At 45.1% G+C, this 19,390-nt stretch overlaps 1 protein-coding gene across 1 annotated transcript in view; it reads left to right on the top strand.

Annotated features, from left to right (window-relative positions):
* Positions 1-19,390, top strand: part of LRRK1 (leucine-rich repeat kinase 1) — a 74,976-nt gene that overhangs the window by 44,007 nt on the left and 11,579 nt on the right. Inside the window, exons 15-28 of the mRNA XM_009079153.1 lie at positions 402-566; positions 2,567-2,739; positions 4,718-4,838; positions 5,087-5,246; positions 5,875-6,151; positions 9,129-9,300; positions 10,689-10,852; positions 11,878-12,017; positions 13,451-13,700; positions 15,131-15,297; positions 16,398-16,595; positions 17,259-17,536; positions 17,687-17,881; positions 18,704-18,855. Coding sequence (XP_009077401.1) covers positions 402-566; positions 2,567-2,739; positions 4,718-4,838; positions 5,087-5,246; positions 5,875-6,151; positions 9,129-9,300; positions 10,689-10,852; positions 11,878-12,017; positions 13,451-13,700; positions 15,131-15,297; positions 16,398-16,595; positions 17,259-17,536; positions 17,687-17,881; positions 18,704-18,855 — 2,612 coding nt within the window. The remainder of the gene's footprint in view (positions 1-401; positions 567-2,566; positions 2,740-4,717; positions 4,839-5,086; positions 5,247-5,874; positions 6,152-9,128; positions 9,301-10,688; positions 10,853-11,877; positions 12,018-13,450; positions 13,701-15,130; positions 15,298-16,397; positions 16,596-17,258; positions 17,537-17,686; positions 17,882-18,703; positions 18,856-19,390) is intronic.

Genomic DNA, 19,390 nt, shown 5'->3' with positions numbered 1-19,390 from the left:
TTCCTGTTCCCCATAGCAGTGGCAGATAAGTAGCTTCAACGGTCCTGTCAAGCGTGGCACAGACAAGGATGAAACAGTTTCTATTCCAGATGCAGTGAAATACAGGGCTCAGAATGAGACCCTTGTTTGTACTGGAGAATCCACAGTATTAACTGGAGATTTACCAGCATCAAGGGCACCTCTATCGTTTTAGCAGCAAGTAATTAGTCTTGATTTCCTGTGGGGAAGTGGTAGCCATGCTTAACAATTGCTTGTTGATTTATCTTTCCTGGAGGCACAATTAGGACATTGAACCCCTTCTTGTGTCATACATTATGCAGGCGTAGGTTTATACTTCAGCTATTATCTCCCAGTGATTTACTGCCACCGTTTGATTTGAACACTTCTCTTTGTCTAAGTAGGTTGATTCAGTGGAGTTCAATGTCTGGGATATCGGAGGCCCAGCAAGCATGTCTACAGTCAATCAGTGTTTCTTCACAGACAAAGCATTGTACATAGTGGTCTGGAACTTGGCACTGGGGGAAGAAGCTGTGGCAAACTTACAGTTCTGGTTGCTGAACATTGAGGTAAGAAGTCACTGGTGGGCTCTGGGGGATCTATTTATCAAATAGTAGCTCAGCACACAAGATATGTGATATTACAGATTCTTTTTTGGTCTGCTTTTAACAGCTCCCCAAGCTATGAATTTTGCATGGCTTTGCAATTCATTTTCCATTACGCTGTAGGCGTATCGCTATATTTAATGGTTTAAATTTATCATTTGCTTTGTTCTCCCTCACACACAGCACAGAACGAAACAAAAGCTGATTTATAAACCTCTGCTAAGTAAGGCTGAACATACTTATTTTGGAATTAGTGTTTGACCACACTGTGCTCCAAAGGGGGTTTGAAGCATTTTCTTTCTTGTGTGAGTTAGACACATATTAGTCTTGAGGTTATATTTTTAACACTTCAGATTCAGGTAAGCTAGAGAGTATTTCCCAGACAGTTCTCAGCTGAGACTCAGAGCTGCAGTGAATTCATTGGTGTTGGTTGATTTTTATAATACCATGTTGATAATTTTTTGGTAAATGTTTATTATTTTATAATTGTCTTAACATTACATACACAAAAATGGGCTCTCAGCTGGTGCTTCTCAAAAAAGAAGCATCTTGTCATTACAAAAATAATATCTTCATGGTCAGCAGCAATCAAAAAACAAGCTGTGTAACAAAGCTGAATGCATAATTATCATATTTCAAAAATATATGATGTGCCTGTGTCCTTAACACACCCCAGCAAGCACACAGTAGCATCAGAAAAAATACAGGGAAGGATGAACATGGTGGTTAAAAGTATGGAAAAATGAGGAGGGCTGTGTGTAGACTTACTGGGCTAAGGAGAAAACCACAAGGGAGACTTTGTTCATGATCTTTTACAATAGGATTGGGAGTGATCAAATGAAATCACAAGATGGTAACTTTGAAACAAGCAGTGGGACGTATCCTAAACACAACAGATAGCTAACCTGTGGAATTTGCTAGGACTGCAGTGTGCTGTGGGTGTCAGAAGTCGGAAAAATAGAGTGGTGGAATTAAAATCCATCAAGTGTTATTAATTCAGAGGCACTGTCTCATGCTCAGGAAGTCGGTGAGCTGCAGGCTTCTGGATACTGGGGTAACACACCAGGGAAACTCTCTGCATGCTACCCCTGCCTATACTCTCCATCAACCTCCAGGCAGCACGTTAGGCCAAGTGGGCACTCTGGTCTGGCTTTGTGCAGCCACCACTCCTGTGTCTGCACAGAGTTGAGTTTGGTGTCATTCAGGTTGGGAGATTTCAGTGGGCATCATGAAAGAGAAATGGATTGGCAGCAAATGAACATGTATTTCTGCAGCTGAATGTTCTCCTGTGGTCAGAGCCATTTTGGTCAGGCTGATCCCTACTTGAGCCTGTGCAATCCCGATGTATTTGGCAGTGTGTTTCCTGAGATCTGGATATGTTCCAGTGTTGTAGTACAGTCATGGAAGGGTTGGAAGAAACCACAAGATCATCTAATCCATTCCTTTGCTCTGATTCAGGATTAAGTAGACTTAGTCTTTTCTAGCAGTTTATCCCACCTCTCCATGTACCTCCAGTGAAAAAGTTTATGTAACTTCCCCAGGTATCCATTCCAGCTTGTAACTGGCCTTTTTCAGGATATCTGAGTTAGATCTTCTGGCTACAGGTTAAGTTTACTTTGTCTGGGCAGACATGGTTCCCATGGTTTGGCTGACTCGTAGCAACTTAATACCACACTGCAACTCCCTTGATGTTAAACCCTGACGTAATAAACCCAAACAGTTTCCTGCTCTGCAGTAGCAGGAGATGATTAAGCCATGTTCTGCAGAACTTCTGTAATACCCAGATCACTTGCTACTGTTGTCAAGCTGCCATGACAGGTTGCCCCTATTTAATATATACGTAATATTCCATTTCATTAATGTATGTGACTCTCTCCTCTTAAATATTATACTTTTCACATGCCCTCGCTGCATTTGCCACGATGTAATCTGGATGAGGTCATTGTCAGTGTTTTCTCTTACAGGCCAAAGCTCCAAATTCAGTGGTGTTGGTGGTAGGAACACACCTTGATTTGATTGAAACGAAATTCCGCGTTGAGAGGATAGCGACTCTGAGGGCATATGTCTTGGCTCTGTGTCGGTCTCCCTCTGGGTCCAGAGCAACTGGCTTCCCAGATATCACCTTCAAGCACCTACAGTGAGTACTTGTGCCTTTATGCAGCTCAGTCACTCTTATTTTATGTCACTTTAAACAATTCTTGAAATACTTGATCTCCTTGGCAACAGAGCCAATTTAAAGACTCATCAGCACTGCATTTCATCTATTTTTGACTGAGATAATGTAGTATAATGAGAGAGAAGGTCACTGTTGCTCAGGGGTCTGATCATGGGGCTGAGAGCTGGAAGCTCCAAAGTCATGACCTTGACCACTCTGGTTTTTAGTGCTTCAGTGCTCCACTCAGGTTTCTCACTGTTCAATGGTGATACAGTTTATTAGTCACAAGGACAGAAGGTGCAGATTGACTAATTAATGCTGCAGAGCGTGAGAGCGTGACTGTTACAGGATGGGTGCTGCAGGGTTTGTTAAGGGGAGGCTGTGTGGGTGCTGCCTGATGTGAGAACATGGCTCACATGGCAGTGTTGCCTGGATGAGGAGTGGGTCAGCCCCCTGAGCTCCCAGCAGTCCAAACCTGTGCCATCCGGGTTCTCCGGGTGTGGATAACAGCAGACTGGTTATCAGTTGGTTAGTTCTCTGTCAGTCAGGCCATGCAGTCTGATCCCACTCCTTCCCTTCAGCTGACAGAGAATGCCCTTGGGGAGAGGAGGCTTCTCCAGCTGGGAAAGAAGCAGGTCTGTCAGCCAAGGGGTGAACATGGATGCAGCAGGCTGGCACCGAGCAGTGTGAAATCGCCACTGCCTGGGGCAAGAGCAGGTGGTGGCTGGCAAGTGAGGAAGGGCACTGCAATGTCCCCAGCACTTCCCACCTGCTGCCTGGCAAAGTCATCAGCAGACCTCCCACACTCTGCTCTGCAGACGCAAGCGCTGTGCTGGGCATCCCAGCTGGCTCTTTCCTGTTAGGAGGAGTACCAGGGACACAGTGTGAGGCTCAAAGACTCACAACGAGGAGAAAGCTTTGTGTTTTGGACACCTCAAGTCTCGTTTCCCATCACCGTGTTGCATCCTGACATGATCTCAGTCATTCTTTCTCAAGAGGTCTTTGTTTCACCCTGCCACACATCCTGCACATTCCTCTTCACCTTCCTTTCCCCCTGCATTTCTTCCCAGTTGGAGTTGTGCCTGAGTTCATACCTCCTCCCTGCCATGCCCCATCTGTGTGGACCCCATCATCCACCCAAATGAGGCTCCTCTGAGCAGCACTCCAGGGTTGGAGGAGTGTGAAAGCCTTGTGTGAGTGCTTCTATCAGCAGTTGGAGTCCTCCAGCATCCTAGTGAGTGCACACTTCCCAGGGCCAGTGAGGGCTGAGGTTTAAGATAAAGCATATTGCATTAGAAAAGGGTTTTTTGTCTGCTCTGGGAACATGTGTAGGATCAGTTAGAAAGACTCTTTGTTGTGGAAAGTGGAGTAGAACTGTCCTTATCCAGCCCACAAAAAGACCAAAACTAGTAGGAGCTGGAGAGAGCAGGTTTTTAGCTGTCAAAGAGATAATGAAGGCCAGCTTTTAGGATCTAAGCATCAATTCCCACAGTACAGGATCCAGCTGAGCAAGGACCGGAATGAGGGTGGGAAAAGGTGTCTGGTAGTCATCATTGTGCCTCTTTGATCTGAGTCAGGCAGAACTGGACTTGCCTCCAGAGATTGCCAGGGCACAGTGTTTTCCTCCTCCACACTGTCCTTTCCAGGATGTGTGTGGCACTGAAGAGACAGAGGGGGATGACTCTGGTCAGGCTGCCAGGGAAGTCCCCAGAGATCACATAGCACAGGGGACAGAGCAGCAGTGCACGGTGAATGAAGCAGGCAGAGCAGAGGTTTGCCTAATATATCTTTTCCAGACAGCATTGTATTTTCTCCAAAGCTAAAAATGTTCCCTGACAGCCTTCCTCCCATTCAGCTGACACAGGAAATTTAAAGTCACTGATAAGAGAAAGTGAGCCTGGAAAGGAAGCCAGTGTGCTGATAAGGTTTGATAATCTTCACCCTTGCGTGACTTTTGCAGTGAGCTCTCATGTAAGACTCTGGAAGGCCTCGAGGGACTCCGACAGCTGATTTTTCATGTCACTTGCAACATGAAGGACGTTGGCAGCTCAATTTGCTCGCAGAAACTTGCAGGGAGATTGGTAAGAATTGGGCTTTCTTGGTGATCCTTACGAAAGGGGAACTGCTGGGGGCATGGTTTTGGATTGGGAGGTGAACTTCAGGAGTTACTGTTGATGCAGGAGGCCTGTGAAGTATGTAAGATGGCAATGTGCCTTTAGGAACAGACAGCTCTGTGAGATCCCTGTGAAGGGGAGACAACAGTGAGTTCATCCCCAGCAGTGATTGCTGCCTGATACTGATCCTGCTGCTTTTCTCGTGTGGCTTGCAGATACCAAGAAGTTACCTGAGTCTTCAAGAAGCTGTCCTTGCAGAACAACATAGGAGGAGTCAGATTGATGATGTACAGTATCTAACAGACAGACAAATAGAACTGATGATAGAGCAAACACCTGGAAATGACATCAAAGACTATGAAGACTTGCAAACTGGTAGGTCAGAGCAGACCAGTAATTTATTGGAAATCGGTATATGTGACCAATTGAAATTTTCCATGAATAATAAAAACGAAGGAGTGGGAAACCCACCAGATGATTGCTGTGCAAAAAAGCAGTTAGAGTGCTCTACACCTGTGTAGAGGCCACTTTGAAAGTCAGTAAGATACAAAGTTAGTAATGCGGCTTTGGGGAGAGACTGGGAGGTTTCTGTGGTGGTCTGAGGCTGCTTATTTTTCTGGTCTTAAACAATCTTTGTCTCATTTCTGCTGTGTGAAGAAGGAGGGTTGCCATAGTTTCAAGGCTGGCTTCTCTGTAGGGCCCCAGCCCTGTGATCTTTATGGAGGCTTTGCTCTGCAGGAGCCAGGGAGGGCCCTTCCCTGTGGGGATGGCAGGAGGAGGGTAAAGGGGAGGTGTCCTGGGGACAGAAGTACTGACTGTGAAGCAGTGAGATGTACAGTGCCAGATAGGAGCACTCCCAGATAAATGTTATTCTCTTGACTTGGCTACGTGCTGGCTATATCTGGAATGCATAAAACTGCACAAACTGCCTCATAATCTTCTTCTGCACTGTGGTTTCCTAATGTTGGTCTATTGCTAATCTCCAGCTCTTAATTTTTTTCAGCAATCAATTTTCTCATAGAAACGGGTACACTACTGCACTTTCCAGACACGAGTCATGGCCTGAGGAACCTCTACTTCCTTGACCCTGTCTGGCTATCAGAGTGTCTACAGAGGATTTTCAACATCAAGAGCTCCAAGTCTGTAGCTAAGAATGGAGTCATCAGAGCAGAGGATCTCAGGATGCTGCTGGTTGGGACAGGCTTCACTGAGCAGACTGAAGAGCAGTACTTCCAGTTCTTGGCCAAGTTTGAAATTGCACTACCTGTGGCAAACAACAGGTATGTTAGAACTAGAGAGGCTTAGTCAGGCTGGAGAAAAATGGCCATTTAATCAGTGGATATTAACAGGCTTTGCCACTCTTAAGTGGTTGTCCTGACAAGGGTCTTGCCCTGAGAAAGTATTTGAGAGGGTGAGCAGTGTAATGGAAGTTGCCTGTCAATTTGGGCTGTGTTTCCTGGCTTGAGCATCCTTTGGTCCAAACCAGCTAGTGAGAAAGCTTTGCAAAGCAGGTCTTTGTCCTATTGGAGCATTGAGGCTGGTGACAGGCTCAGCCACCAGCCCGGAGGGGCAGTGACACCGCCGGGGATGTGGCCATAAGCAGGTGGAAGCTGTAAAGGCTCAGCCTGCACAGCTGCAGCCAAGAGAGGGTGTGAGGCCGTGGCTACCGGGCCTGAAATGTGGATGGGCTGGAGTCATCTGTTTCCAGGGAAGGATCGTCACTCTGGAGTGTGGCAGAAAACTTTGGGCAATCAGTAATTATGTCAGCATTGAAAGCAGTAGTATTTTATTTCTAGTGAAGTCAGGGAAGCGTAGCTTCGGTAGCAGCGTGATTTACTCATTTTTAGGCTCAATGGGTGTTGATCAATAGTTTTCCTAGAAATGGTCTAAGAAACCTCATTCTCTTTAAATGTTAATGAGCCCTCCTCCCCTCTGCCCCCCCATCTCTTTTCCTCTGGCCAGGGTTCCCTGCGATTTTTCTCTCTCCCATCTGCTTGGCGACAGCCTGTTGTTGGGTTAACGGTGGCACCAGAGTTGTATTGCACTTTTGATGTGGCATTTGCATTTCACTTCCTTGCCCTTCCAGGACAGCGCGGCTGCATCGCCCTGAGCCTCTCGGGAGCTCTGAATGCCAGCACAAGTGCAGCATTCTCTGTGCTGTCATTATGCCTGTCACTTATCCAGTCCCGGATGCCAACAAATTTTCTCAGGCTTAACACAGATAAAGCAGCAATGTTTCTGCTTAGTCCAAAATGCCTTTTGGACTCCTTGTCGCTATCTGCCATTTTTCTCCAAGGCAATTACATTGTCTGTGCCTCAGGAACAAGGAAACTGCTTTTTCGTGGCCTGCCCAATGTTTTTTAGAGCGATCCAAGCCACATTAGCAGAATATTCTTCCCACTGACGGAGTGTAGCTATAGCAGGTTGGATTAATTTAATGTACTAGCCAGACACAGAGCAGTTATTTGTTACTGTGCTGCTGCAATTATTGTCTAGATTGCCAGATAGGGTTTCTGTGCAGTCAGTAGAGAAAGCAGCTGCCAGTTTCTGTTCTGAAAGAGTGGATGGGGGCATGTTTCACATATTTTCAAAATTTGCATTGGCTGTTGTTCAAGAGTGTCGAATCACCATCTGTGTTATAATCCACTATGTAGTTGTGGTCCAGAAGGGCCTCACTGGCCCTTCTCATACTCCTAGACCCCTTCTTGGATGTGCTGAAGAAAATTTATTGGCTGTCTTATGATGCATCCACTACCTTTATAGAGCAAGAAGTTTCAGTTTGTTGCACTCCACTTTTGTGCCTAAGGTGCATGTAATTTAGCGGTGTTCTGCTTGTTAAATTGGGGTTAAAAGTACGGGCATTTTGTTGTAATTTATAAGTGACATTTTTGTCAGTTTTACATTCCAAAGATATTTCACAGCACGGATAATTCGATGGTGTAAGATGTCATCAGATCTTATGGACTGTGACATATGGGGAAAGCTGTTGTCTAATGGTGGCTGTTTTTTTCTGAGCTGATATTTCAGGTTTTATAGAACTCTGCAGCTGCTAGAGAGAAAAGCTGAGAGGCTAAAGTATTGGATTTGGACCCAACATTAGTTCTAGTTGTGTGTCTAGTCCCTGCCACTGTTATTTTGGTCAAGTCCCTTGGCCATGTGCCTCATTGCTGTCATCATGCCCATCAGCAGTGAGCCCCAGATGCCGACACATTTTCTCAGGCTCAACACTGATAAAACAGCAGCGTGTCTGCTTATAGGCAAATAACATTTCAGATTGTACAGGCATCCTGGGATGTATTTGGTACAGAAGAGTATGACTGTCAAGAGATTTACTGGCAGGTATTGAAAGCCATAAGCTCATGGTTTTCAAAACAGTTCTAGTCTTCCAAGAGGTTTTAGCTTCCCAGATACTAACAATCAGGACGAATGAATATTCTGGGCTTACTGGGAGATCTGAAAGTAATTTGTAAAGGTTGTGGTCCCCTGCACCAGCATAACTCTGTTCCTGCAGACTGGTCAGGCACAGATAACACTGAATCTCCTCCACATGTGGGCGAAGTACCTAATAATCTGATTGCAAGAGGAATCTGAGCAAGACAAGTGATTTATCTGCTGGCAAGTCGAGCTCTTGCTTTGAGAGTTTGTCAGGGACGTGGCAGGGATCCATCAGCTGCAGTATGGTGCAGCAGGAAAGGAAACACTGCCATGCTCACCCATGAGGTGCTCTCATCTTCGGGCTGGGGTGAGGGCCAGGGCAGCCCAAGTCCTGCAGCCTGGGACTGCCTCATTGCCACCTCCCAGGGCACCTCCTCTCCACACCTTCTGGGCTTACTGAACTTGGACTGCTGTAGGTTGCTTTTGCATTTATCTTCTGTTCCACAGCTGTAATTTCCTGCTTACTACCAAGGCAGAGTAGTACCAAAAAATGAGTCCCAACATCACAGCTGTTCTAATGACTCTTGTATTTTAATGCATTTAATTTGTGAGTACACAAATGCTCATTACATCAATTTTAGCCCTGTCCAATAGCCCTGGCTGAATTATGTAATGTCTGTTTTGCCTCTGCTTGCTTCCATAGTGTAAATTAATTTCTCCATGTATTGCTGCAGTGCTTTAGTCTAAAAGCTTTTTTATATGCAGTAGGCTGTGCCATTAAAAATCTCTTTGGAGACTGAATCGCCCTATTATCCGGTAACAATGTACTCACTGTTACAAGCTTTAGCTAAAATCTGAGCTGTTGAACTTGATGTGTTTCAGCTACCTCCTCCCTCATCTGCTTCCTACCAAGCCAGCGTTAGATATCCACGGGCTTTGCCACCAGACCACAAACACAGTCCAAAGGGTCTTCAAGATGAGTTTTGTCCCCGTTGGCTTTTGGCAAAGATTCATAGCCAGGATGTTAATTAGCCTGGCAGAGATGGACCTCCAGGTAGGTTACTTTGTTTCTCTGCAAACAAAAGCAGACAGCTAAAGTAGTTCAGTGTAAGTGGGATGTCTCTTCACATCCAGCTCACTTTGGTCACAGACTCCAATAACATTATTTGAGTAAACAGCGAGAGATGAGGCTTTGCAATCAAAATCTGATCTGTTTTTACAGTAGGTGTCATTGAGAACAGCAAATTGGCACTGGGGAAGAAAGCCTGAGTTCTCCACAGCCTCTTTATAACATGATCCCCTGGAAGGTCTCAATACTTCCAGCATCTTCCAATTACAAGTAATTGGAGTTCTGCCTGCAGCTCTTGTCCATGACCATTCCACCGGGCCAGACTCCACTCACGGCGTTTGCCAGAGGAGATCTGGACTAGCTCCACCAAAGTCAGCTATCTGAATCTTTGTGGGTTTAAATGGGAAGACAATTAGAGACTACTGCCTTAATGGGGCACCCTGTTAGTGCAAGTGCTATGAATGTCATTAAAGTAGTGTTTGCAAGGCTCTGAGAGCTGAGTGACTTTGGATGTTGTTGCAGACATATGTTTGCAGCAGATTCTATCTGAAACCGTAATAAATACCTGCAAAATATTTATAGTACTACTGTGGTATCTTCTTAATAGTTTTCCATTAAACCGTGGTCTGCCAGTGATGTACAGAACATGGAAAACATGATACCTGTTTTTGGAAGGTTCTCTGTATTCCAAGCTTCTCAAACCGTGTAATAACTTTACCTCTTTTAACGGGCTGTCTTGGCAGCCCCTTCCTTACATCCTCATGGGCACTACATAATCCTAGAGCACCTTTCCTAGGGACTTCATCCAGTCCTCATGAAGGGAATGGAAAGGATCTCAGGCGTCAGACCTGTCTGCAGGCAAATAAATGCTGGAGCAATGAGTGCAGTGGAGTTCTGCAGATTAAGTTTTTGGTTTTGAAATAGAAATTCATTTTGCTCTAAGTGCTGGTTTGAAGTGTCTTGGAGAAGAGCCATCTTCCTCCCACTGAAACAGGTGGAAAAGTTAACTCTCTACTCTGAGGACAGACTTCATAATTCACTAGAACATTTAGTTCTTTAGGTTTATGAGACTTCTGCAAATGCAGAATAAATAGGACAAATGTCACAGTTATAGAATTAACTTTTTTCACTGATATGAAATTGTTCTTTTTTTGAGTGGCATGAAAAATATTTCCATTGCTGCAAAACCAATTTTACCAAATGTATTTTCATTCCATTACAAAACTTTTTATGAGCACAACTTGCTTTTAATGGAAAAGGTACAACAGCACCTGTGAAAGCCAAAAAAAGAAATCACCTTATTGCTTGATTAAAACATCTCTATGAGAAGTTTCAGCAGTTTAATGATTTTCATCCTTTTCTGCTTGTTTCAGCTTTTTGAAAACAAGAAGAACACTAAGACTAGAAACAAAAAGGTGACCATCTACAGCTTCACAGGCACCCAAAGGAACCGCTGCAGCACATTCCGAGTCAAAAGGACTCACACTGTTTACTGGCAGGAAGGTCTGTTCGTTACCTTTGATGGAGGCTATCTTAGGTAATTTGTGTTTGTAATGCAGCATGTGTGACAGGGGACTAATAGAGTGTATGAAACACATCAGCTGAATGGTGATGAATGGGCCTGACTCATGCTATGTGCTCTCTCGTCAGGAGGAGGGGAGGCTCTTCTAACGGACATAACTCATCTGGTAACAACTGGTGACAAACATGATGAGTAACTGATTGTTTGGCAGTTCTGAATACATCAAACGTATCTGTTATTGCAGCCACAAATGTAAAGAGGCCTGAGGACAGAAAGTCGTATTCAGAGCAGAGCTCTGCCTGCATAAAATCATGTATTTTCACATGCAAAGTGAAAACTCAGTGAGTTTTCCAATGAAACCTAAAACTTCACTGCTGTGTGGCAGTAACCCAGATCAATAGAGGTGCTTCTGTGCAGCAAGGACTGTGGAGATAGGGAGGAACCATTGATGCTCTTGCATGGTTGGAGACCAGAAGGAAACAGTGACTTTTTTGAGTTTCCAAGCTCAGTAGAGACTTGGACACTGCAAATCACAGGCTGGAATCCTAAATTCTGGACTGTGATAGTGATCATACTCTTATCTCCCTGTGTACTTCAGGGAGTTACAGTTTCATGGGAATTGTGCAAAAATTATGTCCATAAACCTTTCCTAATAGCTTTTGGAAGTAGTAGTAGTATTCCACTGGAATTTTATGACTGATTTTAAAACTCCAAACACGCTCTCATTCTGTATGGGGCATTTCTGTCAAAACTCTCCATCATACTCACCTCACTTAGGCCAAAGTTTTCTCTAGGTGTGACCTTCTATAGCATTTACCCATTGTGAGTAACTGGCATTTCCATGCAAGAATTCTCTTCTCAAAGTCATTTGCAGAACAGACTGAATTGAAAATCATCCTCAAAACTTGATTGCTTTTTTTTGTGATTACTTATAAACTGCATGTTATTATGTAACTCAGGTTTCCTGACAGAAAGAAAGTTTGTTGACACTGATATTTCACAAAAGCCTCATAGGTCTGTCTTTTGGCTTTCTTGCACAGTGTTGAGTCCTCTGATGTGAACTGGAAAAAGAAGAAAAGTGGTGGAATTAAAATAATTTCCCAGTCAGAAGTGAGAGACTTCTCAGCAATGGCCTTCATCACAGATCATGTCAACTCTCTAATAGACCAGTGGTTTCCTGGTAAGAGAACCACTGTGATTTTCTCTGCAGTGTTATGTCTATTTAACAGAAGGTTCTTTGACAGAGCTCTCCAGGTGCACAATATTGTAAGTTAATTGAAGACCCCTCAGGCTCTGATGGTCTCAAGCCAACAACATTTGATAAAAGCTGATAAACCTGCAGACAGATTGAGGTTATTTGCCGGCACACTTTGGTCTAGACATTGTGTCTTTCAGTCTGTCAGGCACAGCAGCACAGATGAAGTGCTGCAGTTTAAACAGGACCTGTAGGAGTTCAGGAGACTCTTCCAGTGCTCATAGCAGGGGCAGGATTTGGCCCAAACTGCTTGACACTGTCCCTTGATGGCAGAGCTCATTTTGTCATCAGCTTTAATCAGCATTTACCCACCATTTCTAACACCCTGTAAGTTATAAAATTGTGATTTGAGAGGCATGAATGAACATGGGGCCAAGGGCTATGCCAAGGTAACTTCCTTGACTCCTGCAGCTGTTTTTCCTGTGCTCAGCACAGACCCTGCTGTTACCCAGCAGGCTGTTTGCAACCCTGATACACTTTGTTTGAAACCAAAACAAAATCTGAAGTGTTTTTGTCGTCCCACACTGGTCTAGAAAACAGCGCCAAAGTCTCTTAATTGAAGGCTCTCTGGAGGAAACAGGGTGCACTCTCACATATTCATATTCTACATGTTTTGAAGATAAAAGAACATTTTATTTGCCTTCAAATTAAAATAATGCTAATGGTAATTACTGAAGCTTGAGAGGAGTCATGACTTCAAAGGCTACAGCCTGTGTTCACCCTGCCTAATTGTAGGCATTTAACAGAGCCTGTCACCACAAAATCCCTCTGGTGTTATGGGAGAGGTGTGAACCTCCCAAGGGCTTAGTCTTGGTAGAATCCATGTTTCCCTGGAGGGTCTGAAAACGTTGCCCACAGTAACTGTGTTCCTGACCTGGGTGCTGCAGGTGAGTGTTACCCCTAACCTGCACCTTCAGGGGCTCAGCCTGAGCTGGGTGTGCTGTGCCTCCCAGTCTGCTCCCATTCCCATTGCCATGCCTGCTCTCCACCTGAAGCCATCTGGCAGCTTGCAGACTGGGAAGACAGAGACACCCAGCAAGGGTCTCTCCAGTGCTTTTTTCATGCATTTTCAATTTCTACTGGGCCTGTGTATAATTTATTTGCGTTACCTGTGAACAGAGCTGAGAAGCTTTAGGTTATGTCCCCAGTCCTGTCTCCCCAGCACTGTCCCTGCTACCTCTGTATACTTTGCAAAAAGCTATTTGCTATTCCAGTCAATACACTGCAGTAAACTGCTGCTTTCATGAGCGTGACCATATTCAGCCAGTGGATCCAGGCAGCTGATTGCACTAGGGGCTGTTGTTCCTTGTCAGTTTGTGTAAATTATGTTGTTTTCTGTTTGCTTGCTTGTTTTGAAGCACTCACAGCCACGGAGAGCGATGGCACATTGCTGATGGAGCAGTATGTGCCCTGCCACATCTGTGCAGCTTCCAGGCTGGAGGAGAACGAGTGTGGTGAGAAGGCAGAGGATGCACAGTACTTTAACATGGAGGACTGTGTCCTGACTGCCATTGAACTGGACTACATCACATGTCCCAATCACCCTGACATCCCTGTTTCTCTCCAAGAACTGGTCCCAGAGCTTTTCATGACTGATTTTCCTGCCAGGTAATGTTATTTGAGAGTCTTGGATTAAGTGTCAGTGTACCTGTGTAATTTGGTTGGACTTTTTTTTCCCTAAGTCATCTCTGCTAGAGGAACATACTGACCACAGGAAACAAATCCATCTGCTCTCAATCCATGCTCTGGCAGTTCATCCTAAACTGCACTCCTGGTGTTCAGCACACTTGCTTAGACAATAGCTGTGTGCTGACCGAGTCATCACATCAGGGGTCCTTTGAGATCACCGTGGTGCAGTGTGGAAGTCCCTCTTTAAAGCCACAGCTGTCCTGCATTGCCCAATACTCTGGCCAGAGCTTTCTGTATTTGGGAGTCTCTCTGGGATTCCACAAAGGAGATTTTAATGTGGCAAAACTAAAAGGAAGTGCTGCTGCGTCACAAGATTTGGCCCTGGAACTGCCTTAATTTTATAAAAGCCTGTAGGTGAGTGAATTTATAGGCACCACAAGGGAATTCACACCAAGTTGAGGCTCCTGCTCGGCTGAAGCTGTTGGATGTGTTGGATGTGTGGCAGTCCTAAACAGCTGAGACAGCTCTTCCCTACCCATGGCAGCACTGCCAAATCTTTAAGCTGCTTAACTGCATTCCCAGATGGGTTCAGTCTTATACCCCTTATTACTTTGTGTGTAGAGCAAGAGACCTGACAGCAGGCAGGACAGGAGCCCAGTGTCTCTTTTGATTCAGGCTCTCTCAGACCTTTCAGTGCAGAGTCATGATAACCTCTAGACCAGACTGTCCTGTTGGCTGCTGTCAGAGCTTTCTGTGCTCCCACTGGCCCCTGTTGCTTTCCTGGGGTCATTTTTCTGGGCAAACACCCCATCAGCTCCTCACAACATCCCTCCACACACTGCTATCTCCTACAGATTTATTTGACGGCTGCAAGGCGAGTGGAGATGTTTGAAGTGTGAACAGCTGTAAAAGTAGTCTCTAGAAGAGTGGGCAAATGATCAATTGCAGCCTGGAAACAGTAAGCTGATTGAAATAATCAGGTTTCAGAGTGTGGGGCTGTTCATAAACATCCTGTCCTGCCTCAGTGGAGAAAAGAGGAACAGGAGGTAAATGAAGCAAAAAAAATTGTTAATACAGATAAATGATGTAAGTATCAGTACCTGTGTCATCTGCTTGGAAAAGGAGATTATGTGCTTTCCAGATCTGTTTGATTCTTGTGGGATAAATTAGTAAAAAGTGGGTTTTTTGCTTATTTGCCCAAGTTACTTTTTGCTGCAAGAAATCTGTTGTACAACATGAACTAGCAGAGAGTACACTGAGATGACCAAGGTAGTTTAGGTGACCTGGTCCTCTCAGCACATAAAACGAGAACCTGTTAGGGATATGTGACAATGGAAATCACATGAAAAACATGAATTTGAAATGTCTTTGAAACTTCTAATTAAAAAGTCCCAATTTATTTTTGGCAGACTGTTCCTGGAAAATAGCAAACTGGAATGCAATGAAAATGAAAACAATGTTCTTGGTCAGGGTGGAAGTGGAACTGTTATATATCGTGCACGATACCAAGGAAAACCAGTGGCTGTGAAGAGATTTCAGATTAAAAAATGCAAAGGTTCTCCCACTTCAGCTGCAGGTACAGTACACAGAGTCAGTGTTGGGAATCAGCTCTTGCAGCCTGTGATCCCAAACTAAAACCAAAAAGCCTTTGCTCTCCAAAGTGCTGGCAGCACCTGTTCAAATACAGCATGGAAATATATAGCAAAACTGATGTGTTTCCATGGAGGAGGAGGAGGAGGAGGATGCGTCTGAGAGTTCTTCATGAACACTTGTAGCGATGAGAGTCACTGGTACTGCTTGAAGCTTCTCTCCTGTAGATCAATGGATGAATTCATAGGGTGCCAAGCCAGAGCCCTTGGTTGGGTGAGAGGCAAGATTTCATGTCCTGTTCCCAAGCTATTAGGCCATGAGAAGTGTGGATTTGCATGGGTTTGCAGTAAGGGCTTGTAGGTCTCCACCTTTGAATTAGTCTTTTACCCCATCTGTGCCAGCAGCTACAGAAAACAAACTAGGAATCCTTTTGAACCTGCCAGATCCTCCAGGCAGGGTTGGGCTCTCACATCGAGCCCAGGATTCCAGCAGAGCCTTAGTCTATGGGCAAAGGAAAGGGGAAGGTGCCTCACATTGCTCATTTTTGTCAGGGGAGGATTTGGTGAACTCCTGAGCTGTGGGGGAGGCCAGCTGCTGTCCCAGTGACAAATAACCTTTGGAGAGACCAGACCTGCCTGAGCAGCCTGTGGTGTGCCATGGCAGAAGGACCATTATTGTGATGGGTCTCTCTTCTGGCAGGGAAGCTGGGAAACAGTAGGGAAGACTTTCTTTCAGCAAAGGGTCTGCAGTGTGACATCCACACAGAGTCCCTGCCTGGAGAAACACAGCATGAGTTTTCCAAAGTCATCCAGGTGATATGTGAGAACAATGTGTGGCAGACACACCTGAGCACCAAGAGACCAAGGGAGCTCTTGCTTCCTGAGGCTGTGTGTATATCCTGCTCATAGCCAGTGTCTGTTAGTGGCTCATGCATCAACATAAGGATTCAACTTAAAGCCTTGTTGTTGGCATAACCCCTTCAGCTGCCTTCCTCCTGCAGCCCTTGCTTGGTGATTTGCACTTTCAAAGAGTTTGTGACTTGGTTTCTGACCTGTGCAGTGAGAAGGGGGATGTGTCTCTTGCCAGATACCATGCTGAAACACCTGAGAGCCATGGATGCCATGAAGAACTTCTCTGAGTTCCGGCAGGAGGCCAGTATGCTCCACTCCCTGCAGCACCCCTGCATCGTCTCCCTCATTGGCATCAGCATCCACCCGCTCTGCTTCGCCCTCGAGCTGGCCCCGCTCGGCAGCCTCACCACTGTGTTGTCTGAAAGCTCCAAAGGTAAAACCAGGCTCTCCCTCCTGAGATAGATCACTCTCCGGGTGACAAATGGGCAGCAACATTTAAATTACTGCTTGATTTACTGGAGGGGATTTTTTTTCCAGGCTAAGGGAAGTGGGAAGGATGGAATTGTTCTTAAACTGTGCCTTTGGGAGCCTAGTAAAAATTGATGCTCAGGATTTTCAAAGCTGCTTTGGAGACCTGGATTTTCAATTTCTCTGCAGATTAATAGGAAGTGCATCTCACTTCAGTGCTGCATGGATGGTGCTGTGTTCTTCCCCCTGCACATGGGTGTCTGGCACTCTGAATTATCTCATAATTATCTGTATTTCTGTCACTGTCAAATGAACGACACTAATTCCAAGATAGGTTGAGGCCATCTGACCCTCTTGGCACCTTGGCTTTGTGTCAACTTTCAGTCAAACACTAATTTTCACCAGAAGATTTAGGGGTCTAGAAGTGAAAGGGTTTAAAAAAAGAATCTAATAGAGCTGTCAGACACGTATAGTAACAGAAACAGTGTCATTTCAAATGGTGGCATTGAGTGATGTTTTAAAAGGTTGCTAGTTATTGCTCTGGAGTTAAAAAGAGAAAAAGAAGGGGGTGGGGGAAGCAAGTTATGGCAATTATGAGAGCTGAAGACAGGCTGTTCCTTTGTGCTAGGGTCTTCCCTTGTGCCGCTGGGACACATGCTGACACACAAAATAGCATATCAGATTGTCACAGGCCTGGCCTACCTGCATAAGAAGAACATCATCTTCTGTGACCTAAAGTCAGACAATATTTTGGTGTGGTCCCTGGATGTCAAAGAGCACATCAACATCAAACTCTCCGACTATGGGATCTCGCGGCAGTCGTTCCATGAAGGTGCACTGGGTGTGGAAGGCACACCAGGATATCAGGCTCCTGAGATCAGGCCTCGCATTGTCTACGATGAGAAGGTGACTGTGGGGTATCCATGGGGAAGCCACCCATGACAGTGGTGGGTGGTTTCATGCCTGGGGCTGAATTCCCACTGTGGCCTTCCTTGCTCTGCTCTCCACCCACCAACAGAGCTTTGCCTTGTTTTTCCTCTCTGTTTCTGGCTCTAGGTCGACATGTTCTCCTATGGGATGGTCCTGTACGAGCTGCTGTCTGGCCAGAGGCCTGTGCTGGGACACCACCAGCTCCAGATTGCAAAGAAACTCTCCAAAGGGATCCGTCCTGTTCTTGGGCAGCCAGAGGAGGTGCAGCTCTATAGGATGCAGGCACTCATGATAGAGTGTTGGGACACTAAGCCAGAGAAGGTACAAGACAACCCTCATGACCTACGTTTTCTGAACTTGTAGCTACAGGGACTGGCTGTCCTCTTCGACCAGGAATGCTGAGTTTGCTCTTGAAACAGCCGATCAGCTCAACTGCCCATTTACCCCTCCTGCTGATTTGGCCCAGAACTACTGTTGACTTAAATGAGAGTTTTATGAATTAAATGATGACAGATTTGTGGTCTTAGACATCTGTGGTGACTTGAAGGTGCCTTGATGTCACTGGCTGTTGATTTCAGCAGGGCGAGGCGTTACCCATAATTTCTAGAAACGACTCCAGTGTCATGCTGTGAGTGCAACTACAAAGACTTCAAATGCCATGAGATTATAAAAGGAGGTATGAGGAAGAAAAAGCTTCAAAGTACAAGAAAAGGATTATGCTGCATTGTGTTTTTCATTAATTACAAGTTGGTGTTTTAGAGTTGCTGTCCTTCAAACGAAGGTCAGGCTGACTCTGAAACAGCTACACACTGTCATGACTGGGTCAACTTCCAAAATTCATAAACTTGAAGAAATTAATCAACAAAATGTGCAAGAGGTGGCAAACCAAACCATGAGACGAAACCATGGCTCTCTGATAATAATCACAGAATTAGAGAATGGTTTGGGTTGAGAAGAACCTTAAAGACTTTCCAGTTCCAGCCCCTCTGCCATGGGCAGGGACATGCAGCCTGTACTTGTGCTTGGAGTTGCCCTGATCCAGGTGCAGGACTTTGTACTTGGCCTTGTTGAACCTCGTATTTATTATGGTTCTTCTATTTCATCTTGTGTGACATATGTCTTTCTCTTTTCCTTTCCCCACAGCGTCCACTGGCCATTTCTGTGGTAGGACAGATGAAAGATCCTACCTTTGCTACATTTATGTACCTGCTACCCTGTGGGAAGCAGTCTTCCTTCTTCTGCTCCCAAGGACAGGAGTACACTGTGGTGTTCTGGGATGGGAAGGAAGAAACCAGGTGAGATAGCTCATATTAGTAATTTCTTTTATTTTCTCTTTTTTAACTAAAAATCCTTCAGCATCTTCACTTCTGCCTCTGGGAGGGAGGTAAAGAAGGTGAAAGTGAATTTGGGTGGATGCCAAGGATATGGTGAACACTGTTTTCCCAAACTCTTTTAATTGGGAACAGTGGTTGCTTTATAAAGGATATTTAATGAGCTTAACTCTGCTTCAGTTAATATGAGAAGAAGATTAGGGCAGTGCAATGATTCACACACACAGGGTGAAGCATTTGCACATGAGAACAGACGTGTTCTGCCTTTCCTAATGAGGCCATTTAACACTAAACCTTTCCTAATTGAGGCTGCAGTTCCATCTCTCTTCTGCAAAGCAATTAAGCACATGCTTAAATCCTATAGCAATCACCAGGAGTTAAGTACATGCCTGGAGCTGTGTGTGCATCCAAGTGTGCACTGCCAGTAAAATGTGTGCTGTTCTGCACAGGCATGTGCTTAAAATGTTATTAAATTATGACTGAGGTGATGGCATTTTGC

This window comes from Acanthisitta chloris, unplaced genomic scaffold, assembly GCF_000695815.1.
Source record: "Acanthisitta chloris isolate BGI_N310 unplaced genomic scaffold, ASM69581v1 scaffold42897, whole genome shotgun sequence".
Classification (NCBI taxonomy): Eukaryota; Metazoa; Chordata; class Aves; order Passeriformes; family Acanthisittidae; genus Acanthisitta; species Acanthisitta chloris.
Note: the sequence above shows the minus strand (reverse complement) of the source record. Positions and strands in the feature narration are given on the sequence as shown.